General features: G+C 40.0%; 1 protein-coding gene across 3 annotated transcripts in view; it reads left to right on the top strand.

Moving 5' to 3' along the window:
- The window catches only part of FBXL7 (F-box and leucine rich repeat protein 7), a 188,979-nt gene that overhangs the window by 132,187 nt on the left and 35,718 nt on the right, over positions 1–21,074 (top strand). Inside the window, exon 1 of one of the 3 annotated variants that reach the window (XM_079300274.1) lies at positions 14,853–15,154. The exons of the other annotated variants lie outside the window; for them this stretch is intronic. Within the exon in view, the coding sequence (XP_079156400.1) occupies positions 15,040–15,154 (115 nt within the window). The 5' untranslated portion in view covers positions 14,853–15,039. Of the gene's footprint in view, positions 1–14,852; positions 15,155–21,074 lie in introns of those variants that run through there. 3 annotated transcript variants of the gene reach the window in all.

Genomic DNA, 21,074 nt, shown 5'->3' with positions numbered 1-21,074 from the left:
GGTATAGTGAGCATTCAGGAAAAATCTGAGATCCTTCATTGCTTCACAGAAGGGATTTGGCAGCTCATGGCTTGTGCTGTTCAATGAGCTCAGTGGCCATGAAATTGTGGGCTTTGAATCTCTGGGAGCAATAGTATGACCCACGCACTTGAACATCAGGCTGTACAAAATTGCAGAGAGAAAGTTTCTGGCTAAAATTTAATCCAAAATTAGCTTTTCTCTGCTGTCATTCAGATCAGTAAATTTCTTTGTGAAATACTTTTTTAGTTCTTGTCACCAATAGCTTATCTGCTTTGATTCTGACTCAGTATTTATTGTAGTAACAATCTGAGCAGGTGGCAAGGGACAGGGAAGGCTTGTGAGATTTTTGGTTGGAGGGGTTGTGTTTGTTTGGTTTGGGGTGGGCAGGGTGAGGGTTTTCTAGATTTTAATGAAGGAGACTGGGGGCAAGAAACAACATATAAATACAAATATTTTGAGGGCCTTCAAGCAGAACAGCTTTTTATCCAGCCATTGCTAAAACTGCAGAAACTTGTGGAGAAGAGCTGAATGGTAAAGGAGCTGGAGTAGGGCTGGGAACAGTATTAGTAGCAGACTGATCATTGAGTTCCCAGGAAAGAATCTTGCTATCTAAGGCTCTGCAAACAGCACACAACTCTCAGCTTCTTTTTCAGTCACAGTGATAGCACTGAGTGTTATTAACCCTGCCAAGTAAATTGATTACATGTACTCAGTTAAGCAGTGGTTGCTTTGGGTAGGAACAAAACTGGGACAGGAGACTTGGAGGCAGGTCTGGACTTCCTCTTCCAGATGAGGGAGTGTGAAGAGTCATGTGGATAGTGTCATTTCTAATATCTTGGAAGTGGTTTAATTTTAAACCTATTTACATTTGACCTATTAGATTGAAGGCATTCTTTTTTCATTAGTCTTGGCTTAAAAAGATAAGCTTCTCTGTTGAGAGATTAAATGAGCTGTAACAAATTTGACCAGATTGCTTTTTCCAAATGCTTATAGGCTGTAATGGCACATGCTGATCTAGAGAACATCACCTGCATGTTCTTTAGTTGGAGTTTACTCTTTCTCTTAGGGATTCATTAGTATCTTGAAAGTAATGGTTTTGTTCTTAATGTTTTAAGTGCCAGGGATCTGAGCAATATTTTTCACACTGTTTTGCTTCCAGTAGTCCTTAAGACCCCTTCTAATTTTTAATTTTTAATTTTTTTTTATTTCCATCTCAGAAAAGCAGTGTGAAAGTATTGCATTATGGCAATTTTGATCAATTCTTCTGTGCTAACACTTTGCCACTTTCATGATTGTTCTGATATCCATCCACTTCATAGCATACCTGTTGCTTCCCAGCTGGAAGGCCTCTTGGTGGAGCATGTATGTGGTGGAAATTTCATGGTCAACTCTGCCTATGGACGGTCCTTCCAGATTGCTGTTGTTTCTCTTTTTCAAGCCAATCAGTCAGGCAGGAAGCAGCTGCTGTAGGAATGCTGTTGAAACACGGAGCCTTTTGTGTTTTGGGCCAACAGTCACAACTTTCATCACAGCCAGCAGGTGACAATTAGTGTCACATGTTGCCTACTGCATTAGTTGGCTGTGCTGTCTCCTGTCTGATTTCTGGTGGAAAGATGACCAGATCCTGGAAAAATATGGAGGAGTATTTTGCTTGCTTTGGAAATTGGCATGCAAACCATGGGACAGAGATCTAATATTTGTTGGATGGCTCAACAATGAATTTATATTATTAATACCGTTGAACATTTTAAAGTTAAATTGTTATGAGCTGTCCCCTGATTCCTTGCTAAGTTAGATTACCTGAGGTCATGGTTGATTTATAGAGGTTTCTTGACTGATTTGGTCTTAGAAGTTCTTGAGTAATTTTTAATACACTCTTTTTGTTTCTCTTGTATTCTCTGTTATTAAAGTGGTTGCTGTTAGTGTATATTTCTTATTTCATTGCTGTTTCCAGGAAATTGTTCTTATCTCAACCCATGATCTTTGCCTTTTGTGCCTCCAATTCTCCTCTCCATCCTGCCATAGTGGGAGGGGGAAGCAAGAAACAAGCAAACAGCTCATACTCTCGAGCATTTCAGTGGGAACACTGAATTGGGGAATACCATTCCTAAACCACAACATATGCACAGTACAGGAAACTGACTCAGAAGAGCTCTCCTCTATTTTCCACTTCAGTAAGAAAATCTGTCACTCCCTCTGCTGATTAGAAGCCTAACTGCCCTTACCAAACACGTTACTCCTTAGCATTTTCCTCTGGATAATGTCAAACTGGAACAATCGTGCAACTAGAGCAGGTAACAAAGAACGGATAACTAGTGTTTGAGCACGCATTTTCTGTCATGAATTGTCTGAAGTAGCTGTGTGAATAGCTAATAGTGTGAATTAGCTGCTAGATGTAATACTATTTCTTTCTAAGCTGCTTTTTTGAAGTGCTGAACACCACCCTTAAATGACTGAACACCTTGAATCCTCATGCAGGGACTAAGAGTCACAAAGTTAATCTCTCTGCCTGGGTGTGTTTTCTAGATGACTTCCAAGCTCTCACAGGTGTGTTGGATAATGCACCAGTCACCTGTTTGCTGGGAATTTGCATCTGAGATACCTACAGCTGGTGTCTTTTGCTGAATTTATTTCTCTTGCTGATTGTCATTAGGGTTGTGTATATTGGTGCCTGCAGTGAGCCATAACACAAATTAGTAGCTGCCAAACTGCACTAGCAGCATGAGGAATAGCAAGAGCTTTCAGTTGAGTAACCTCTATTGGCTTGGGCAAAACACAGCTTCCTCCTGGCTGTATCTTTGTCTTTCAGTGTTGCCAAAGCCTTGCCACGGTTGTTTTGCTTGATCATTGGGTGACTGGTGCTGTTTTGACACCCTTATCCAAGTACAGTTAGCAAAGTGGAGGAACATTAGCCATAGAATTGTAAAGTTAGTTGCAAACTTCTGGAAGTTCAGATTTCTTGACTGGGCTTTTGGTTCAGCTCTGCTAATTCGTTAAGGTACACTTTTGCTTCAGGAGAAAGATTCCCAGAATATATGAAAACACTTTACACAAGGAAACAATGGTAGGAACAAAATTTTTCCACTACCAAATGAGCATGTTGGCTAGTCTTGTCATACACATGGGTTTAAATACAAACCAGTTTTAAGTTGCACTAATTTTCTATATATGAACTATAATGAAACTTAAGTGAAAACAAACCCTGCTGCTGTTTGTTTTGTTTGGATATTGGCAAAGCTAGAGGCATGTTTCTTCTTCCTCCTTTCATAACTATTTCAATAAAGTGCAGACAAAATTAACAAAGAATTACCCTGTCCCTGTTTGTAAGTGAAAACAGGCATCTCTGAACTCTCCATTGTTAAGGTATGCACAGTATTTGCATAGTACAGTGTATTTTATTCCTGCTATAGAACTACTTCTTGCAACCTCATTTTGGGAGAGATTAACATGGAAAACTGTTTTAGGTTTGCTTTACGAGAAAGAATATTGGTTTCTTAACAATAATTATAGTAAGTGCAAAAAGGCTTTGAAAATAGTACCAGACATCAGTCTGATTTCTAAAGAACTCCAGATTTTGTCAGCATCATTCACCCCTCTGTTTTTTCTCTCTCTGTCCTACTGCATCCTTACCTGAAGTCACTGTTCTGGCTGAATGGCAAAAATCGGTCTATACTGTATTCTCACAGAGCTGACAGCCCATCAAACAAAGTATGAAAAACTTCAAGTGTTCTAAATACTTCCTTCATTACTTAGCCTGTGGCTTGGTGTCTTCATGGTAGATTTCGTTTGTCTTCATATTCTCAATGTCCAGTTATTCTGAGCCCTCTGAGAAGGGCCCATACTGCTTTAGCAGCATGTTAAAGTGCTGCTTTGCATTGCCAGTGCCCCAGATGAGGGTTTCAACTTCTTCCTGTGGATTGGCAGTGGAGATATGTCATTGCTTAAACTTTTTGAGGATGAAGTTCTTAGTTAAATTACCAAATTAATTAAGAAGCCATTGAGCCTCACCTTAATGGTGTATCTTCATATGAGTCTCATGGCAATGGATCATCTCACAAGCTCAAAGATGCTGTCTTTTATACTGTTAGAGTCTTGTTTCACTACTTAGGATATAATCTGAATTTCTGGTTTTATTTTTTCTGAGTTTTTTCTTCCAATTTTACTTCTTTGCTCATCTTCCTGTCTGCCACCTTCTATTTTTTCTTCTTTTGAAGTTGCAAGTAAATTTTTTTGATAAATAGTTTATTTTCATTACTGTACTAAGAGGATATAAAACCAAGGTATATTCACTGCAAGCTCAGGAGCCTGTTTTTAAACCAAATGCTGTGCTGGAATGGTAAAGTGGAGAATCAAGCCCAAAATAATGATTGATTTTAATTTATTGTAAACATGGGATTCTTTTTTATCCAAGCAGCAATTTTTGGATGAAAAGTACCCAGAACATCTGAATTGACTCTAGAATTACAGCCATTCAAAACATCCACAATAATATCCAAACCAACTCAAACCTACTCGTGTTTTAGTGTTTCATTATAAACTCTTAACTCAGCCAAGGTTAGCAACCCTCTGCAAACCTGGCCAGAACTGTGGGGGAATCTAACAATGAGAGAATCTAGGTCAGTTTTTTCCTTTGTGGATGGAAACATGTAAAACTTGATGGGTTTATGTGATTTCAGCTTCTTAGCCATGCAGAAATTCAAAGTTGTGTTGAGCTCCAAGTGAGCTGGGCAACTAAAATGAGTGGCCTGCATTGTGCCTACATGGTCCTGCCCCTCGTCTAAAAGTGATTTAGGTTCTACTGCCTTGCACTGTGTCCCTGAAGAAGAGGACAATGCTCATCACTTATCCTTTGTATGGCACACAAAGACATCTGTAACTGTAGTCTTTTGAGGCATTAATTCAGATCACAGGCAAAGTGGGAGAGATAACTAAGGGCTGATTTTCCAGGAGAGGACGGTGAGTTGACTCTCCCACTGGTTGTGCTGTCTGTTGCAGTATGAGTTCTCCTGGATCACAGGATATGGGAGTGGAATTGTCTTTGAGCCATAATGACTGTAGAAGCAGAGAGCACTGTGCAGGCACATGAGTAAAAGGATTTTCTGTCCCCAGCCTGGAGTGCTTGTTTATCCCCAGCCTTGACATGTTCCAGTAGCTCTGAGGAAGAGAGGGAGACCCTGCCCAGTGTGTATGCATGGCTGTGATCTGGGGCAAAAGCTGCTCCTAGCTGGGTTAGTGGAACATTTGATGGCACCAAGCATAAGACTTGGTTACATTTCTTGTAGTTTTCACCTTCAAGTGTTAGGAATGCATTAATGGGTAGGTAAGTTCGTTCCCAGAAGGGCTAAACTCTGATGATAGAGAACCCCTTTAGTGCTGGTAGCCTGTTTCCTAGTTCAAATGCTAATCAAGCCTAGTGGGAAAAGGGTAGGTGGAAAGGGTGCTACCTGCATCTTGCCTCATACCTGTTTGGTCCTCTCCTGTTTGAATAGGGTGTCATGGACTCTAAATGCCATGGATACTCCAGGGTGGGTGCCCAGCTGTTCTTCTGTCCCCACTGGCCTCCTAAGGCTTGTTGTGGGCTTTGTCCTGTGGCCTTCTCTGCAGAGAGAAGATCTTCTGTGGCTGCTTCTTAGTAATGATAAATCTTTACTTTTTAAAGGCTCCTATTGTAGCCTCATTGTAGCTGGAAGACCTTAGGAGGTTTCACAACAAAAATCACGATTATGAAAGAAGTCTTTCAATGGGATCTGGACTTAAAAGAATCCCATATCATAAATCACCAGGCTAGTAGACAGTTCAAAGTACCAATTATGTCCAGAATTATTTTGGGTACTGTGAACATTATTAATGGTGAAAGTCCTCTATTGCCTCAGCCAGCAGAAACTCTCAATAGGTTTTTGTTTGTTTTGAGTGCATGAGAGGTTGTTTGTTTCTCCATTTCGGGTTTTTTGGTATGTTTAAAGTAAACTCATTTTCAGTTCTTGTGTCAATAACAGTCATTTGCATACTCATAGGAAAAAATGAACATCTAAATAGAAATGCAGAACATGAACATGAAATGGGATTACAAGACATGATGAGAAAGCAGGTTTTTTATCAGATGGATATAAATACACTTCATAATAAGGATGGTGGGGTTTTTTTTCCCGTCTCACAAATGTAGTGGGGGAGATGGAAAATGAGAAAAGCAAAGTGTAAGAAATGAAGAGTCACTGAAACAAAGGCTGGTGTTTCAAATCTGGTTTTCTGTTTTATGAGCTCCTAAGTAAATGTACAAATGGACAGAACAAATCTTTGTTTATGTATGCAAATTATGAAGATAAGAATATGCTGTATCTTTGAGCTTTGAGTATTGTTTCCAGATTAAAGCAGCTATCCATAGAATTAAATTCTTTTTAGTGGGGGTTAAAATTATTTTAATAAGGCCAACTACATCTAATTAGGAATTATTTGATAGGCAAAATACAAGAAAAAGAGGTGGCAAAGGGGCAAAAAAGTCAAGTAGTCTTCTGTCTTGATCTTACCTGCAGAAAAGGTACAAATCTGATTTTCATTCAGACTCAACTAATTTAATTTAAATTTATTCCAACATGTTGTTATTTTATAGAGGTGGATACTAGATCTACAGGTTGTTCAGGCTGTGAAGCTGTGGAGAGAGTGGACTGTAAATTTTTTTGAGGTGTCTCAGCCTGCCTCTTAGAGAGGGAATCAGTGGAAGAGGCCACGAGGGCTCAGAGCAAGATAATTCAAGGCATTGGTACCACTGCTGAAGGCTGTGAGTGGGATGGTGCAGTGAAGGGACTGAAACATCCCATCAAGTGCTGTCTGGATCATTGTGTTATGCATTATAGGCATTCTTTTCACCCTCAAATTCATGTACAAGTAAGTGAATATGAATTCACATATGAAGAAACTGAAGCTTCCCATTTGCACTCTAGCTAGTGCTCCTAATTTCCCTGAAGTGCATACAAAATATCTCACTGGGATCTTTGAATGTTTTAAACTCCCTTTTAAAACACCATGTCTTGGTTCTGTTGGGGGAAGGGTGTGGTGTTGGCATTTAAGTGCTATTGACTCCCTCTTGTGGCTAACTTAAAAAAAAAAAAAAAAGACGTAAAAACTACATCAGTGATAGTTCTGGTATTGGGAGGTAATTTTACTGTTGAGGTTTAATTGCCTGTCCGACAGTTATTCTTTTTTTTTTTCTCTTTTTTTGTATCTAAAACCTTTCTAAGTGCTTCCCTTGGATCTCCTTTAAATATTTAACAAGGAGAGAAGAAGCAGAACATAGTAAAAGGCTGCAATTAGATGGTAGCAGTTTATTTCAGGTGCCTGTGGTCATTTGTGTTTAGGCAGGTTTCAATGCAGGAAATGAATCTTCTGGGGATGCTGACCCTTAGCAAACAAATAGTTCTTACTCCTGCTTCATCATAGAAATATTTGTGCATTTCAGTGTTTTGTCATTTACCAATCATAAATATCTGTGTGTGAGCACACGTACACAGTTACAGAAGGTATCTGCTTACACTTCTGATCAGGTTTTTAGTACATCACCAGAATTTTTGTTTCCATACTCACTCAACTGCAATAGAAAGTTTAACTGCGTGGTCAGTGATTAGATGATTTCCTTCAGGTTTTTCTAATGAAAGAAAAGCTTCACCTCTGGTTGAGTGGCCAGTACCTACCTTCTTTGTTTTCTTTCTCATATTTTTTACTATCCAAATATTAGCATTTCAAGTGTTGCAAAATACACTATTGCAGAATTGAGCCAGTTAATACTAAATTGGAAGGAAAGGTCTGTGAGATTGCTGTGCATTTATGCACATCATGTATCTTTGCCTTGTTTCTTTTTTTCCTTCTCTCTAGAAAGTTATCCCAAATATTACTATTGCTAAAGTAGATTTTGTAATTTAGGATATCCAGCTATCTGATCTCTGTTGCTGAAGGCTTAATTTTTGCGAGTGCCTTAGTGGCCTGGCATGGCTTTTATTTCCATCACAGCAACATGGGAATCTGTGCTCTTGCTAGCACATGTTCCCCAGCCAGTGCCAAGGCACTTCTTCACATGTCATTAAACTACATCATCAGATATTTAATGACTAGATTACGCTGCCTTTGTTCTTAAAATAAAAGATTAAACCCCCTTTGTTCATCCAGTTTTAGAAACAGTTGTCCCCAAGACTACAGAAAGTTGTTAAGTGAAAAGTTGTGCTGGTTGTTACAAGGCTTTTAACTTATTTTTTCTTGGATGCCATTAAAAATGTATTTAACATTAAGTATGAAAAGAACAGGATTTTTCCTGTTGTCTTCAGAATTTGCTTAAAATACAGTAGACCAAAGATATTTAATAGAACTCTTAACTGGAGTCACTCCATTTAGCTCCAGGCTTGATCATGGAAATATTAAAAACATGGACATGTTGGTCCTCATTCATCAAAGATCTGATGATGAACAGACATACAAATCTTTCTTAGGGCTGCTCATTATTTCAGTTTTAGTCTGGAGCCTTCCTGCTGAAGTTCCTTTGTTTTGTTCCATCAGAACAGATCCATCCATCAGTTCCTTTCTCTGCAGCAGTGCCCACAGGTAGATGGCTACATTTCATCCCGATGGTGACTGCTAGTCATCAGACTGGTTCTGAAATTTGTTAGGAACACCTGGTCTCCCAAAACACATCCAAAACTGGTGGTGGGAATCTCAGAGGTGAGGGGAGCAGGGATATTAATACACCAAATTCACCATTCCACCACATGGATCAAGTCTGTAGTTACCAACATCAAAAAGTGCACATTGGCAGCAGGGCACAAAAATACAGCTTGCACTTTGATTGATTTTTTTTTTTTTTTTTTTTTTTTTTTGCAACTCAGTAGTAGCACCAAGGAAAGAATAGCACCTCAGTTGCCTTGGGTTGTGCTTCCCTGGCATCTGAATTAGGGATCCAGATGAAAATCTTCCATCTTTTTCCAGCTGAGCAGAGCCCACCTGGAGCAGAACTGCAGGTCTGTTGATTGACTGACTTCAGCAACTTACTGATTCTCCAGGAGAACTGCTTAATGATTTTAAAGGATTTGGGGTGTGCCTTTGTGTGCAAAAGGCCCAGTTGCTTCTCCTCTAGAACCCCCCAGTCAGGGATATTTGTGCTGCTGATAATGCCCAGATGTGTGGTGTGAGTGAGAGCAGTGCACTGAGGTAACAGTGCTGCTGCTGCTCCTAAATGAGCTCTGAGACCTCCTTATCCTGCCTATTGCTTTTGTTCTGAAAAATCTATATGACTTTTGTTGCTCTGTGCTCTAATACATTAGAGCATACACAATACATACATTTAAAATACATACATAATGCATTACATACATAATACATACATCTAATGCTAGCATTTTAAATTAGAAAATGTAAAAAACTCTTTCCAGACTGCTGTATTTAGAGAATATTTTTACATCTGAATATGAAAAAAGCTGCAGTTTAAACTGACAAAAACTTGTCTTTCTTCTACTGCATATTTCTTAGAGGCATGGATTTCTGTATTTTAAGTCAGTGGGATAAAAAAAATAGCCTATTATATCTTCAAAGGCTGAGTGTTTATGTCTGACTTCTAAAGCAAATCTAGATATACATATATATGAGGTAAATCCTGATTCATCACCCAGGCTTTAGATAGTGTAATGCTAGACAAGCCATTTAAATGCCAAGCCAAGTTATAAAGTGGGCTTTGTCAAATCTGGGATTAGAATAAATGTTTCTGTTTTTTTGCTGATGATTATCCCTTCAAAGTAAATTCTGATGCCTTTGACCTTGGTCAGTCATTTCCTAACACAGCAGTCTCTTGGGCAGTAATAGGGAAACATCTATTGTTCTTGTCATGTTTTTGGGCTTGGTGGCACAATTTTTTTTCCTGCCATGGCTCAACAGTATGACATACTGTCTCACACTTTGGCACCTGTGAGTTCTGTGGTGCAGGAACAGGCCTAGGCTTTAACAGCACAGATAGCTTTATATTATGAGCTGCAATGTCTTAATTTCATGAGTCAGGCTGTGTGTTTCTTCTTTTTTCTTACTCCTTTGTCAAACTCTTACATCATTCTGAAAGTGGTCAATTAAAGATTTGTCCTCCTTCTTGCAAACAGGCTTGTGCTGTACAGATTTGTTTGATACAGAACACAGCTTTTGGAGCTATTAGACACATAATCAGCAGGGATATGTTTCCCCCAGCTCTTTCCTGAGCAGAAAGTTGCCAGATTATTTCATAGTCTTTTTTTTTTCTTTCCTTTTTTTTTTTTTTTTTAAGTTTGTATTCTTCAGTCTGTCCTCTGGATTCTGAATAGGTGAAGTAATTTCCACATGCAGATGGTTCATGCCTTTACACACGAGCCTGCTTTTCCCTCCTGGATTCCTACAAGTAAATTAACAAGTGGAACTATAAGCCAGTGGCTCGCCAGCAGTATGCTCAGCCTCTCCAGTCTCTTCCAGACTCCTGCTTTGCTCAGTCAGTGGTGTTGGGTTGTGCTCCACGTTGTGCTGGCAGGAAGCTGGCTTCACATGGCTCCCTCTGGCTTTGCATGGCGTGAGTGGAGTCTCCTTCTGGTTCATGGAACTGAGCTGCCTTCCAACACAGCCCAGCCTGGCTGAGTGATGCTGTCCTTCCCTGTGCTTGAGCAAAGCTCCCATAGTGGACAGGGGTGCCAAGCTGGATGTTTTCCCCAGGTGGGTGTTGGGAAGAATGGAGGTAGCAGCTGCAGCCTATCAGGGAATGCTCATAGGGCTAAGCATTTTCACTTTTCTTCCTCATGAGCCTTTCTGTCATAATTAGATTTCAAAATTGTCATTGGGTTAGTTTGATATCTTGGGTACTGTAATTCCTACATTTGTTGCTGTAAAGGAAGTCCCATGGATGTTATTTTTATATTTGATAAGGCATATATTTTATATAATACTGTAACTGTAATATTTAATATGGTTTTTATATATAATTATATATTACATATAATTTTATCATGCACTATATGCTGCAAATACAACTTACAATCAAACTTTGCACTTGATTAAAAAGCCAGCAAAACCTCATGTAATCTCTCAAGAACTAAGAGGTAGGTATTTGTCTATTCCATTACAGTAACTTTAATGATAATAATTAATGAAACATGCTTTATAGTCATGCAATAATGTATTTAACAATATAAATACATACAAATAAATATAATAAAATTTGGCTCTCTGGGCTGTTGGTGACCCCTCTGGGTTTTGCCAGGGTATGAGGCTGATGAGGCAGCAGCTGCCTTTCAGCAGTGACTGGCTGCAGGGGCTGGAGTTGCTGCATTTGCTCAGGGGTTTATGCTGTGGCAGGGGCAGCAGGCTGCTGCTCCAGAGCTGCTGGCTCACAGTCCCCCAGTCCCTAGGTGGGCTCTTTTAGTTGCAGTGTGATTCCCTTCCCTGCAGAGGCTCTGTGAACTGGCTCCTGTGCCACACACACAGTGCCATCTCAGGCCATGGAGGAGGAGACCACTGGCAGGCTGAGGTGTGGTGGAAGGAGGACAGTCCAGAAGAGCAGCCTCCTTTTGTGTGTCTGAGTTGTGTGAGTCATGGCACTGGGTGAGTGCAGGGTGTGTGAGCAGCCACAGCTCTTCAGAAACTCCAGAATGGCAGCTTTGCACTCACAGAGGGGAAGGCAGAGCTCTGCACAGTGAGACGAGAGGATGCTGAAGGATGAGAGGATATTGGCTGAAGAGCATCTGGAGTGTTCTTCACTGGATAAAAAACTGGCTAGGTGGCTGAGCTCAGAGAGTTGGTTTAATGGAATTATATCCAGTTGGTGGCTGGTCACAAAGGTGTTCTCCACTCTGGGGCCAGTCCTGTCTGATCCCTTTATCCATTAACTGGACAAGGGAACTGAGTTGCACCTTCAATAAGTTCACAGACAACACCAAGCTGGATGGAGTGTTGATCTGCTGGAGGGCAGGAAGGTCCTGCAGAGACATCTGAACAGGCTGGAGTGATGGGCTGAGGCCAATGGTATGAGGTTGAGCAAGGTGCAGTGCTGGTTTCTGTCACAACTGCAGCAGCACTATGGGCTAGGAAAAGAGTGGCTGGAAAGCGTCTCAGTGGAAAAGGACCTGGGAGTGCTGGTTGACAGCAGCTGAACATGATCCAGCTGTGCCCAGGTGGCCAAGAAGGCCAAGGGCATCCTGGCCTGTGTCAGCAATGGTGTGGCTGCAGGAGCAGGGCAGGGATTGTCCCCCTGTACTCAGTGCTGGTGAGGGCACACCTCAAATCCTGTGTGCATGTCTGGACTCCTCACTACAAGACAGACACTGAGGTGCTGGAGCCTGTCCAGAGAAGGGCAGCAGAGCTGGTGAAGGGTCTGGAACATAAGTCCATATACATAAGGAGCAGCTGAAGGCAGTGGGGCTGTTCCATCTCAGAGAAGGAGGCTCAGGGGAGGCATCATTGTCTTCTACAAGTACCTGAACAGATGCTGTGGTGAGGTGGGGGTCAGTCTCTTCTCCCAGGCAGCTAAGTAATAGGACAAGGGGAAATGGCTCAAATTGTGCCAGCGGAGCTTTAGATTGAATGTTCTGAAAAAAATTCTTCACAGAAAGTGTGGTTAAGCAGTGGAAGAGGCTACCCAGGGAAGTCATGAAGTCACCATCCCTGGAAGTGTTCAAGAAACAGACATTGCATCCCATGATATGGTTTAGTGGGCATGGTAGTATCAGGTTGTACTTCTGTTGATCTTGGAGGCCTTTTCCAACATAGATTATTCTATGATCTGTGTTGGGAATGTTCTGGTTCCTGCAACAAATGCTCCAAGCATTACTGAACCATAATGCAAATTAAATAGCATTCATTCATTTATTTTTTTTAAAGCTAGCTAATTAAATTATTTAATGGGAGATGCCCTCCTTGTATGCTAGTTCTTGCATTTAGCAGTCGAATAATAAAACATTATATTGCTTTCTTTTCTCCTGTCATTCCTCTTTCATTTTTTTGTAGTTACTCAGGGACATTGTTAAAATGGTTGCAAAGATGGTGGCAGAATAATTTTTCTTAAAATGTTGAAACAAAATATCAGCATAATGTTAATTACTTCCAGACCTAACTGGTAGTGATTCTAAAAGAAGAATAAACTCTTTGAAGAGGTTGCAAAATATCTTTCAAGTTTCTAAGAATTTAATGATTTCTCACTGCAGAAGGGTCTGCAATGAGTGCATATTAACCTCTTGCATGGACAGGAAACACAGACCTTTACTTCCTTATGTAACAGCATATAGATTTTAGAACTCTCAAAATCAGCTAAAATAAATGGGTAGAGGGAACCAATCTCATACGTTGTTTCAGAGCTGCATTAGATTTTATGGGTTTTTTTTATTTTTTTTTTTTTTTCAATAAGAATGTCTACTGCAATTTCTAAATGCTATACATAATTATATGTTTCATATCCAAAGTTGAGTGGTCCTCTATCAAATCTGTCTTTTCCTACTGGCACTTACAAATGGTTATCCTGGACATCCTCTGTAAGATAAATATCCTCAGCTGCTTGAATTTCCTAGTCTACTGAAATATGTTTTTAGTCATTCTTGTGGCTCTTTTTGATCTCTCTCCAGTTTTTCCATACAATTTGTGTTGTGCACTGCAGAACAGAGTGGAATACTAGCTGAGCTTATGTTAGAGACAGTGTTTTCTTCCTGCCTGGTATTTCCTTATCCACATACCAAACCACAACTCTGGTATGGTTATTCATGGAAGATGATTTTATTGGACTACCTACTTCCCCACCACCACAAAATAGGGATAAAAATCTAGTACCTTTGCAAATTTCTTCTGGTTGAACAGCAGATCCTCTGAATTTTTGTATGCAAGAGATGCTTGTCTTGTATGTATCACATAAGCATGTTTGTAGGGCTTCCTTACTGGATTGTACTCCATGGGCATCCCAAGAAGGGTGTTACAATATATGAGAGGTAATATGTCTGGAATCCTTATGGAACCACTTCCAGCACCTGCTGCTTTGTGTGATGGCAGAGACAGGGAACATCCAGAATTAAAATCAGTGGTTTTCCCTACATATCAGAGTATGCTGGTATGTGATGTTTTCATATCCCACGTGAAGGCAACTGCAAGCAGCACTTAATTTCGTTTACACTTAATTTCATTTACACCTTTTAGAAACATTTTTGGTTTTGACCAACTGGAACAGACAGTTGCACTCACTTGCATCTGCACTGCACAGACTCCAGCACAGAGGTGAGCAAACATCAGGTCACAGGTTCCTGAGCTGTATCAGTGGCAGCACCACAGCTTTATCTCACTTGGGCTTGAAGGACTTGCAGCACCTAAGAAATGATGGGCTGTATGAACTTTTCCAGGTGGGAGCTGCCTCACTTGCTGTCCCAGTACAATTCACTCTCTCCTGGTGTATGTGGATACTAGCTCAGTGCATAGGCATCTAAAAATATAGAAATTCTGAGCTTAATTGTTAAGAAGTGAAACAGACACTTGGAGCAGAATAGAACAAGGCAATTGATGAATGAGAGAGAATTGGCAGAATACATCAGTTTTTTCTTTCCTTAAATCACCAAATAGTATTGTAAAAAGGTTAAGTGAAACTAAGCAACCACATAATACATTTTTTAAAGAATAAAAATAAAACCCATATTTATTGCATTTTTTGGATAAGCTGTATCTCCCAACAGGATTTAAAATCTTTCTTACCACTGACTTACTTGACAGTTCAGTCACAGTTTGGCCACGGTCTGATCAGTATGGTCAGCCAAGAGCACCACCAGCCTGGTGGACACTGATGATATTTGATGCCTTCATAAACAGTCTGGGGTCTGTGAAAGGAAATACAACTGAGAAATTTTTAATGTCAATACAAGCGTGGAAAATAACCCACATTGCTTAAAGACCTTGTGCAGGATGAATCATAGCATTGCTGAAGTAAATTACACAGAGTTGAGGAGGGCCTTCCTGGCAGCATTAAGTAGCCAGGGATAGAAAACAGTGAGAAGTGACTGTCAGCAGATGGAGGTGAGGCTGCTGCTGGCTTGGAGCAGTGTATTCCTGATGCAGCTTTGCAACATCCACTTTTCTGTGGGCAGTGTGCTTGAAGTTTCACAGGAGGGACTCGTGAGGAGAAGTAAATTCTTTTTTGGAGCAAATAATATTAATGTTTCTGGATGCACAAGCTGTTCTGTAGATCCGAGATAGCCTGTAGCAGTATTCACAGCTCATTAGCAGTTTACCAACTGTTTGGAGTGTAGAAGGAGCTTGTTGGTCCAGCCACCTGACAGCAGGAGTGGTGGTTGACTATAAAGTAGGAGGAGAGGTGAACAAATACAGAGCTGTATGGAAAACAGCATGAGCTGAAACTTACACTGCCTGTGGATTGTGGAGAGGCTGTCTGGGAGAGGGAGGGGGAGTTGGAAATACCTTAAGATCATTATCCTTGTTGAGTCTGTAATTTTTTTTTTACTTTTTGTTTTGGTGTCCAGTGGAACATATATGAATTTTTATTTCCAGCTTCTTTCCAGACTGAGCAATCACTAGGTTGTTTGGGTTTTTTTCCCTCTGGTAACTGGATATTTTTGGCCTTTATCAACTATGTGTTAATTCAGGCATCTGCTGGCTGTGGTTTCTTACCCCAGTTTCCCAGAGGGCATTTTGCCCACCAGATGACATGTACTGCTTTATTGGGAGGTGCAAGCCTCTGCTTCTGTCATGTTTCTGATTATGTTGCATGTGGATTTGCCATCATGGTTGCAGAAATGTTTAGGAAAAATGTTAGCCCAAGAGGTGTTAAGTTCCTTTTTGACACAGAGTTTAAAAGCATTAATACATTTCTGATGTATGAATTTAGCAAACCAAAGCCTTGATTGAAAGTGCTGTTAGAGATGGGGAAGGGTTTGAGGCTTGTTTGTTGTAGCTGGTCTTAGCTGAAGTGAACTGGTTGTACATCACTGCTTTGCCAGTCAAATGTCCAATCTGCTTCTGCTTGGCCACCACCTCCTTTGGGTTGTGCAGGGACTGTGCCAGTATTCTGAGGAAGGAATTTATGCCATTTTTTAGCAATGCAATACTACATAGTTGATTTTCTATCTTTTTCTGTGGCACAGGAAGGTAAAATGTCACTCTTTGTAATAAATAAGCAAGCTAGGTACTTTTGTTTATGAAGTGCCGTTTCAGGTGCCCCTTAGCAGTGATCAAGCATGTGACTTACCTCTCATAGAGAGTGGGAACTAATCTGGCCCAGGTGGGTTGTGCCTTGCACCACACTCTGGGCAGAAGACTGACTGAGCACTTGAATGACAGGGCTGTAGCCCCATTTCTGCACACAAGTAGTTCAGTTCAGATGGGCTTCAGGGTGGCACATCCACTTTTTGCTTCCTTCTTTTTGACCTGATGGTGCTGTACATAAAGTTAGTTGGTCCTGTTGGCCAAGAGAAGGACAATGGATGGAACAGAGCCTTCTTCACAGCATCAAACATGCAGAACTGTTTGGAACTGGTGCTGCATTATTCTGCAGCATCTTTAGGAAAGGCTGGTGACATGACCTGTCAGTAGCAGGACAAAAAGTGCTTTCATATCTTGAAGCCTCACTCACATTGGGAAGAGTTGGTGTGAAGATATAGTTTGGTACATCCTGTGCCTTGCAGGGTGGGAGACTTCAGGTTTAGTTTCCCAGGATTCCCAATATTTTGCTCTATTTTCTCATTTCATTGACCTAGGCATTTGTCAATCCTTGGGGTAAGTTTTATACTGAATATATGCCTGGTTTCAGTTACAGCATTAAATAAATGTGTCTGTGTTATTTGCTTATGTGTCCAATCCAAAAAAATTCATACAATGGACTGCTTTATAGGACAGTAAAGATTATTTGGAAATAATGTGAAGCTTCATTCTGGAACCCATTCAACAGTGTAGAACATGTGTTTGCTAAATAAGACTGGATTTAAGCATTTTGTGCTAAGCTTTTTATATACATTTTCTCTTTTAATTCTCAGAAGCAATTGGGATTTTATATACCAAGTTTTGAGAAAAAGAATTTAAAGATTATGAGAGTAATTTGAATTCTGTTGTAAATAATGTAATTTTCTTTGCAGTAACATTTAACATGGGAGCATATTTTATACTAAAATGAGAAGGAGGCAAGAGGGGGAAAGACTTTATTAAGCTTAAGAAAAAGATGGCAGAAATTATTCCTTCCAACAGTTATGTAAACTCACTAAACAGTTGAATTTTTCTGTGAGTAGCAAGGAGTCTGGAGTAGATACATGGCAACAGAATAACTACTTCGGTATTTCTCCCTGTGGATAGTTTGCAGTGGTTCTACACTATTTATTTAAAAGACATTTGCTGGGAATAAAAATATATTATTTCATATATCTAACAAGCCTGCAGAGCTGAGAGTGGGTCAAAACATCCACCTTCATCTCTTTCCCAGTATCTGCATATTCTGTTTTTAAAAGCAAAGGTTTAGCACCGGGAATTCTTTGCCAGATGTCTGTAAGTACCCTCATGGTAAGAGTTTCATTGTCATAAATTGGCTTTCCAAAGTCTCTTTAGGTACTTGATTTGTGTCTTGTGTCCTTTCTCATTCATCCTTCATATATCCCAACTGCAACATGTCTCACTAGTAGAAAGGCACAGTGGCTGTCACAGCTTGCTTGAACAGAGTTACAGATCACATTTTTCTGCAGCAAACCTTGGGTTTCATCCTGATCCATGGCAGAAAACTGTGACATGATGCAGAGCATTACATCTATTGACTCTTCAAAGGGCTGCTTTTGGCCTCTTAATCCCAGCCTCATCTTGGCTGCTGCACAGCACATCCCACCTGGGGTGCACTGACCCATTTCTCGTGGCACGCAGGGGAGGCTGTGGTGCTGCTTCCCCGGGGTGAGCAGAGCCAGGCTGGGACACCAGAGGGGCTCCAAAGGCAATCCAGGGACAGATGTGGTGACACGGGGAGTCACATCAACCTGGCTGACAGGGTGCAACCTCCTGCTTCTGGCTGGGCACTGAAGGAAATGCATATTGTAAATCTGTCCTGTGCTGTGACAGGTTTGCAGCATCCAGAAGAGCAGAAGCAAACTGTCCTTGAAGTAATTAAGTGTTCTGCAAATAGCAAGAAATGCTCTGGAACATTTCACCTCGTCTGTCCCTTGGAGCTTGCATTGAATCCTACAGAGTTGCTTTCTCTAAGTGTAATTTCTTTCTGTTCCTTAATGCTCCTGTTTCTGGAGAGCCTTTCTGTCCCCATGTGTGCCAAAGCAATGCTGTTGTATTTCCTTCAACTTGTCTCATAGTTTCCCTAATCTTAAAAGAATGCAGAAAGCTGCGAGCCTGTTAAGTTATTGAAAGTACTGGAAACTTGTGTCTGAGTCATCCAGAAACTCGGGTTATGGAGTGGAGGAATTTAATGTTTTTCTTTCCAGATGATGTACAAACAGTTGATTTGTGCCTATGCATGATGCAGTATACTTGGGAGATAAGACTATCAATACAATACTTTGTGCACAAGTTTTGTCTGCTTTTAGAACTGTTTAGCTTTTAGAGAAAGAGGATGCAATTGCTTTGTATTTTTCCTCTTTGTAGGAATAAAATTCATTATAATAATTTAAAATTTTCAGTGGTTGTGCTTGGGTGAAATGGGCATGAAAGGATAAATTTATGACATTACAAAAACGTATATATTTTATAGCCACCATGTGTCTTTGCACATAAATTAGATTTTCCATAGGACAGGTAGAGGGTTTAGGAAAGGCTCACTGGTGCAGCTGCACCAGTGTCAATCTGTAAGACTCTTTCAACACTTTAGAACAAGTAGTGAGACAAAAGTGCAGACGATTCAGTAACAAAATTGTTTCCTGTGAATTTCTTGTCCACTGTTATTTAATGACAATCCATAGAACTGCAAAGATTACCCATGCATGTAAATGACAGCTTTTACTTCTCTTCCAATATTTATGTATTTTGCCAAAATCCTAACAGTACAGAACTGGAGCACCTCTTTTCTCTTGTGCTGTATCCGTAGTGCTCATGACCAACCTGGACTCTGCAGGGGACTTCTTTTTGCTTTTACAGCAAACTTGTTTTCAAACTGCACTTGCAGACCAGAAGTTGCTGCTTTTCATGATGCTTTTCAGCCACACAAAGTTGCAGTTGAAAGTCAAGATTTTTTTTTTTCACACTTTGGTGGAAATGTCACAATGCCAGAGTAGATTATGGATGCACTGTCATTCTCTTCCCTGTGCCCCACTGCAGAAGCTGAAGCAGCTGTTTATGACAAGTCTGGGTGTAATCACTCAAACTGAGCATGCACAACTGGAGGCTCCCAGAAACCTGAGAGCTTCCACTAAGTGTGGAAAGCTTGGCTCCACACACCATTTCCAAATGGGCAAAAGCTCTTCCATGTGTTCTTAGGAAAGAGATGTAAATAGCATCCCTGAAAAAGTTAATGATGCGCTAGCTTAGCATATAAAGTTTGTGGAGTTGCCTTTAAATATGCTAAAGACATTATGGCTTGAGAAAGAAATTAGTGTCTGGCAAATTATATGTTTGCATGTAAAGAACAATAGTGTCTTAAAACAGAAAGTATACTTAAGGGATGAGCCAGGCTATGCATATTTGTGTGCTGCAAATGCTGTGATGAGGGCAGGGGGGAAAATGCCTCAGAGCATTTCTGGAAATTTCAATGGAAATACTAGGGATAAATGCTGAGGGTGGCAGTGCATAGGAGAACAGTGTAGAGCATTATGGAGATTTAAAGCAACCAAAGAAAAGGTCTATGATCAGTTTGTATAACAATTGTTCTCTTTTCGCCATTGCATGTAATTTGTGCCATCATCTCAGAGCAGTTTGACTCTGAAATTGCCGCTAACCCAAGTTTTAGAATAGCATTCTGGACAAATTTAAGTGTTTCATCTCTTACATTCAGATATGGAATCCTGCAGTAACCAAAGAGGAATGCTTTGCTTGGTCAAGAAAGTTTTCCTGGAACTGAGTAGAGTGGAGGCATCAGTCCAGTTTCCAGCAGAATCTGACATTTTCACTGGTGTTTTCTATGTCATTTAGGACATGAAAAATTCCAAGAAGCATTTGAACAAACATCAAAAATTGAAAATGAAACACCTGATTTTGGTGCTAGGATCTGATTACTTATTGGTCTTATAATAAAGTTTACTGATTGAGAGACACTATTAAAGGTAAAATTGAATTTTCACTGCAAAGTTTATATGATAATGTTTATTAATGTTGCTTTCCCTAGAGTCACTTATATTTTGTTTAAGTAAAATATATAAGAAGTTAAATGCTGGTCTGGCTGGATTAAGGCAGTTATGTGTTAGAGTCCTTTCCTCTCCTCAATTGCTTTTTTATGAAGATGAAAAGTTCCTGTATTGGAGCGAAGGCCTAAGTTCAGGAAAACGTCATAGTCATATCAAAATAGAGTGAAAATGGAACAGATTTGCCCCTCTTTAGTACATGCAATGCTTTGGACTTTTTTGCAGAAGGAATCTAAATAACAGAATTTGATGAATTTGCAAGTATAAATATTAAGATCCAGATTACATTGGCATTGGGTGGCTCTTGTATATATAAAATACATATATTATATATAATATGTAACATTTTAAAAAACTTATTAAATATTTCTATATAATTTTAGGCTGTCACATAAAGCTTGAGTCTGAATTATTTGAAAATACATCATATAAAGCAACACAATGTCTAAATTTTGAGCTGTTGATAAGTTTGTGAGCTTCTTCTAAGTCCCTGGCTTTTGTTCTTAAAAAAAATAGTTTTTAGCTCTTCTCAACCTTAAGTTCTTGATTCTTCTGTATTTTCTGTCTTTAATATGATACGACATGTTAAAAAAAAAACTCTTTTGGTGCTGACAACAAAAACTCTAAGCATGCCTCTTTAAAGACATTTAATAAGAATAGAGCTGACTAGAGCTGCTGTATGTCACCATCTCTTACTGCTAAGAGGTATGCAAAAGAGTCAGACTCCAAGAGCATGCATGGCATTGTGTGGAGTGTTTTGGTGAGATACAGCTT

The sequence above is a fragment of the Erithacus rubecula genome (assembly GCF_903797595.1).
Source record: "Erithacus rubecula genome assembly, chromosome: 3".
NCBI classification, from domain to species: domain Eukaryota; kingdom Metazoa; phylum Chordata; class Aves; order Passeriformes; family Muscicapidae; genus Erithacus; species Erithacus rubecula.
Note: the sequence above shows the minus strand (reverse complement) of the source record. Positions and strands in the feature narration are given on the sequence as shown.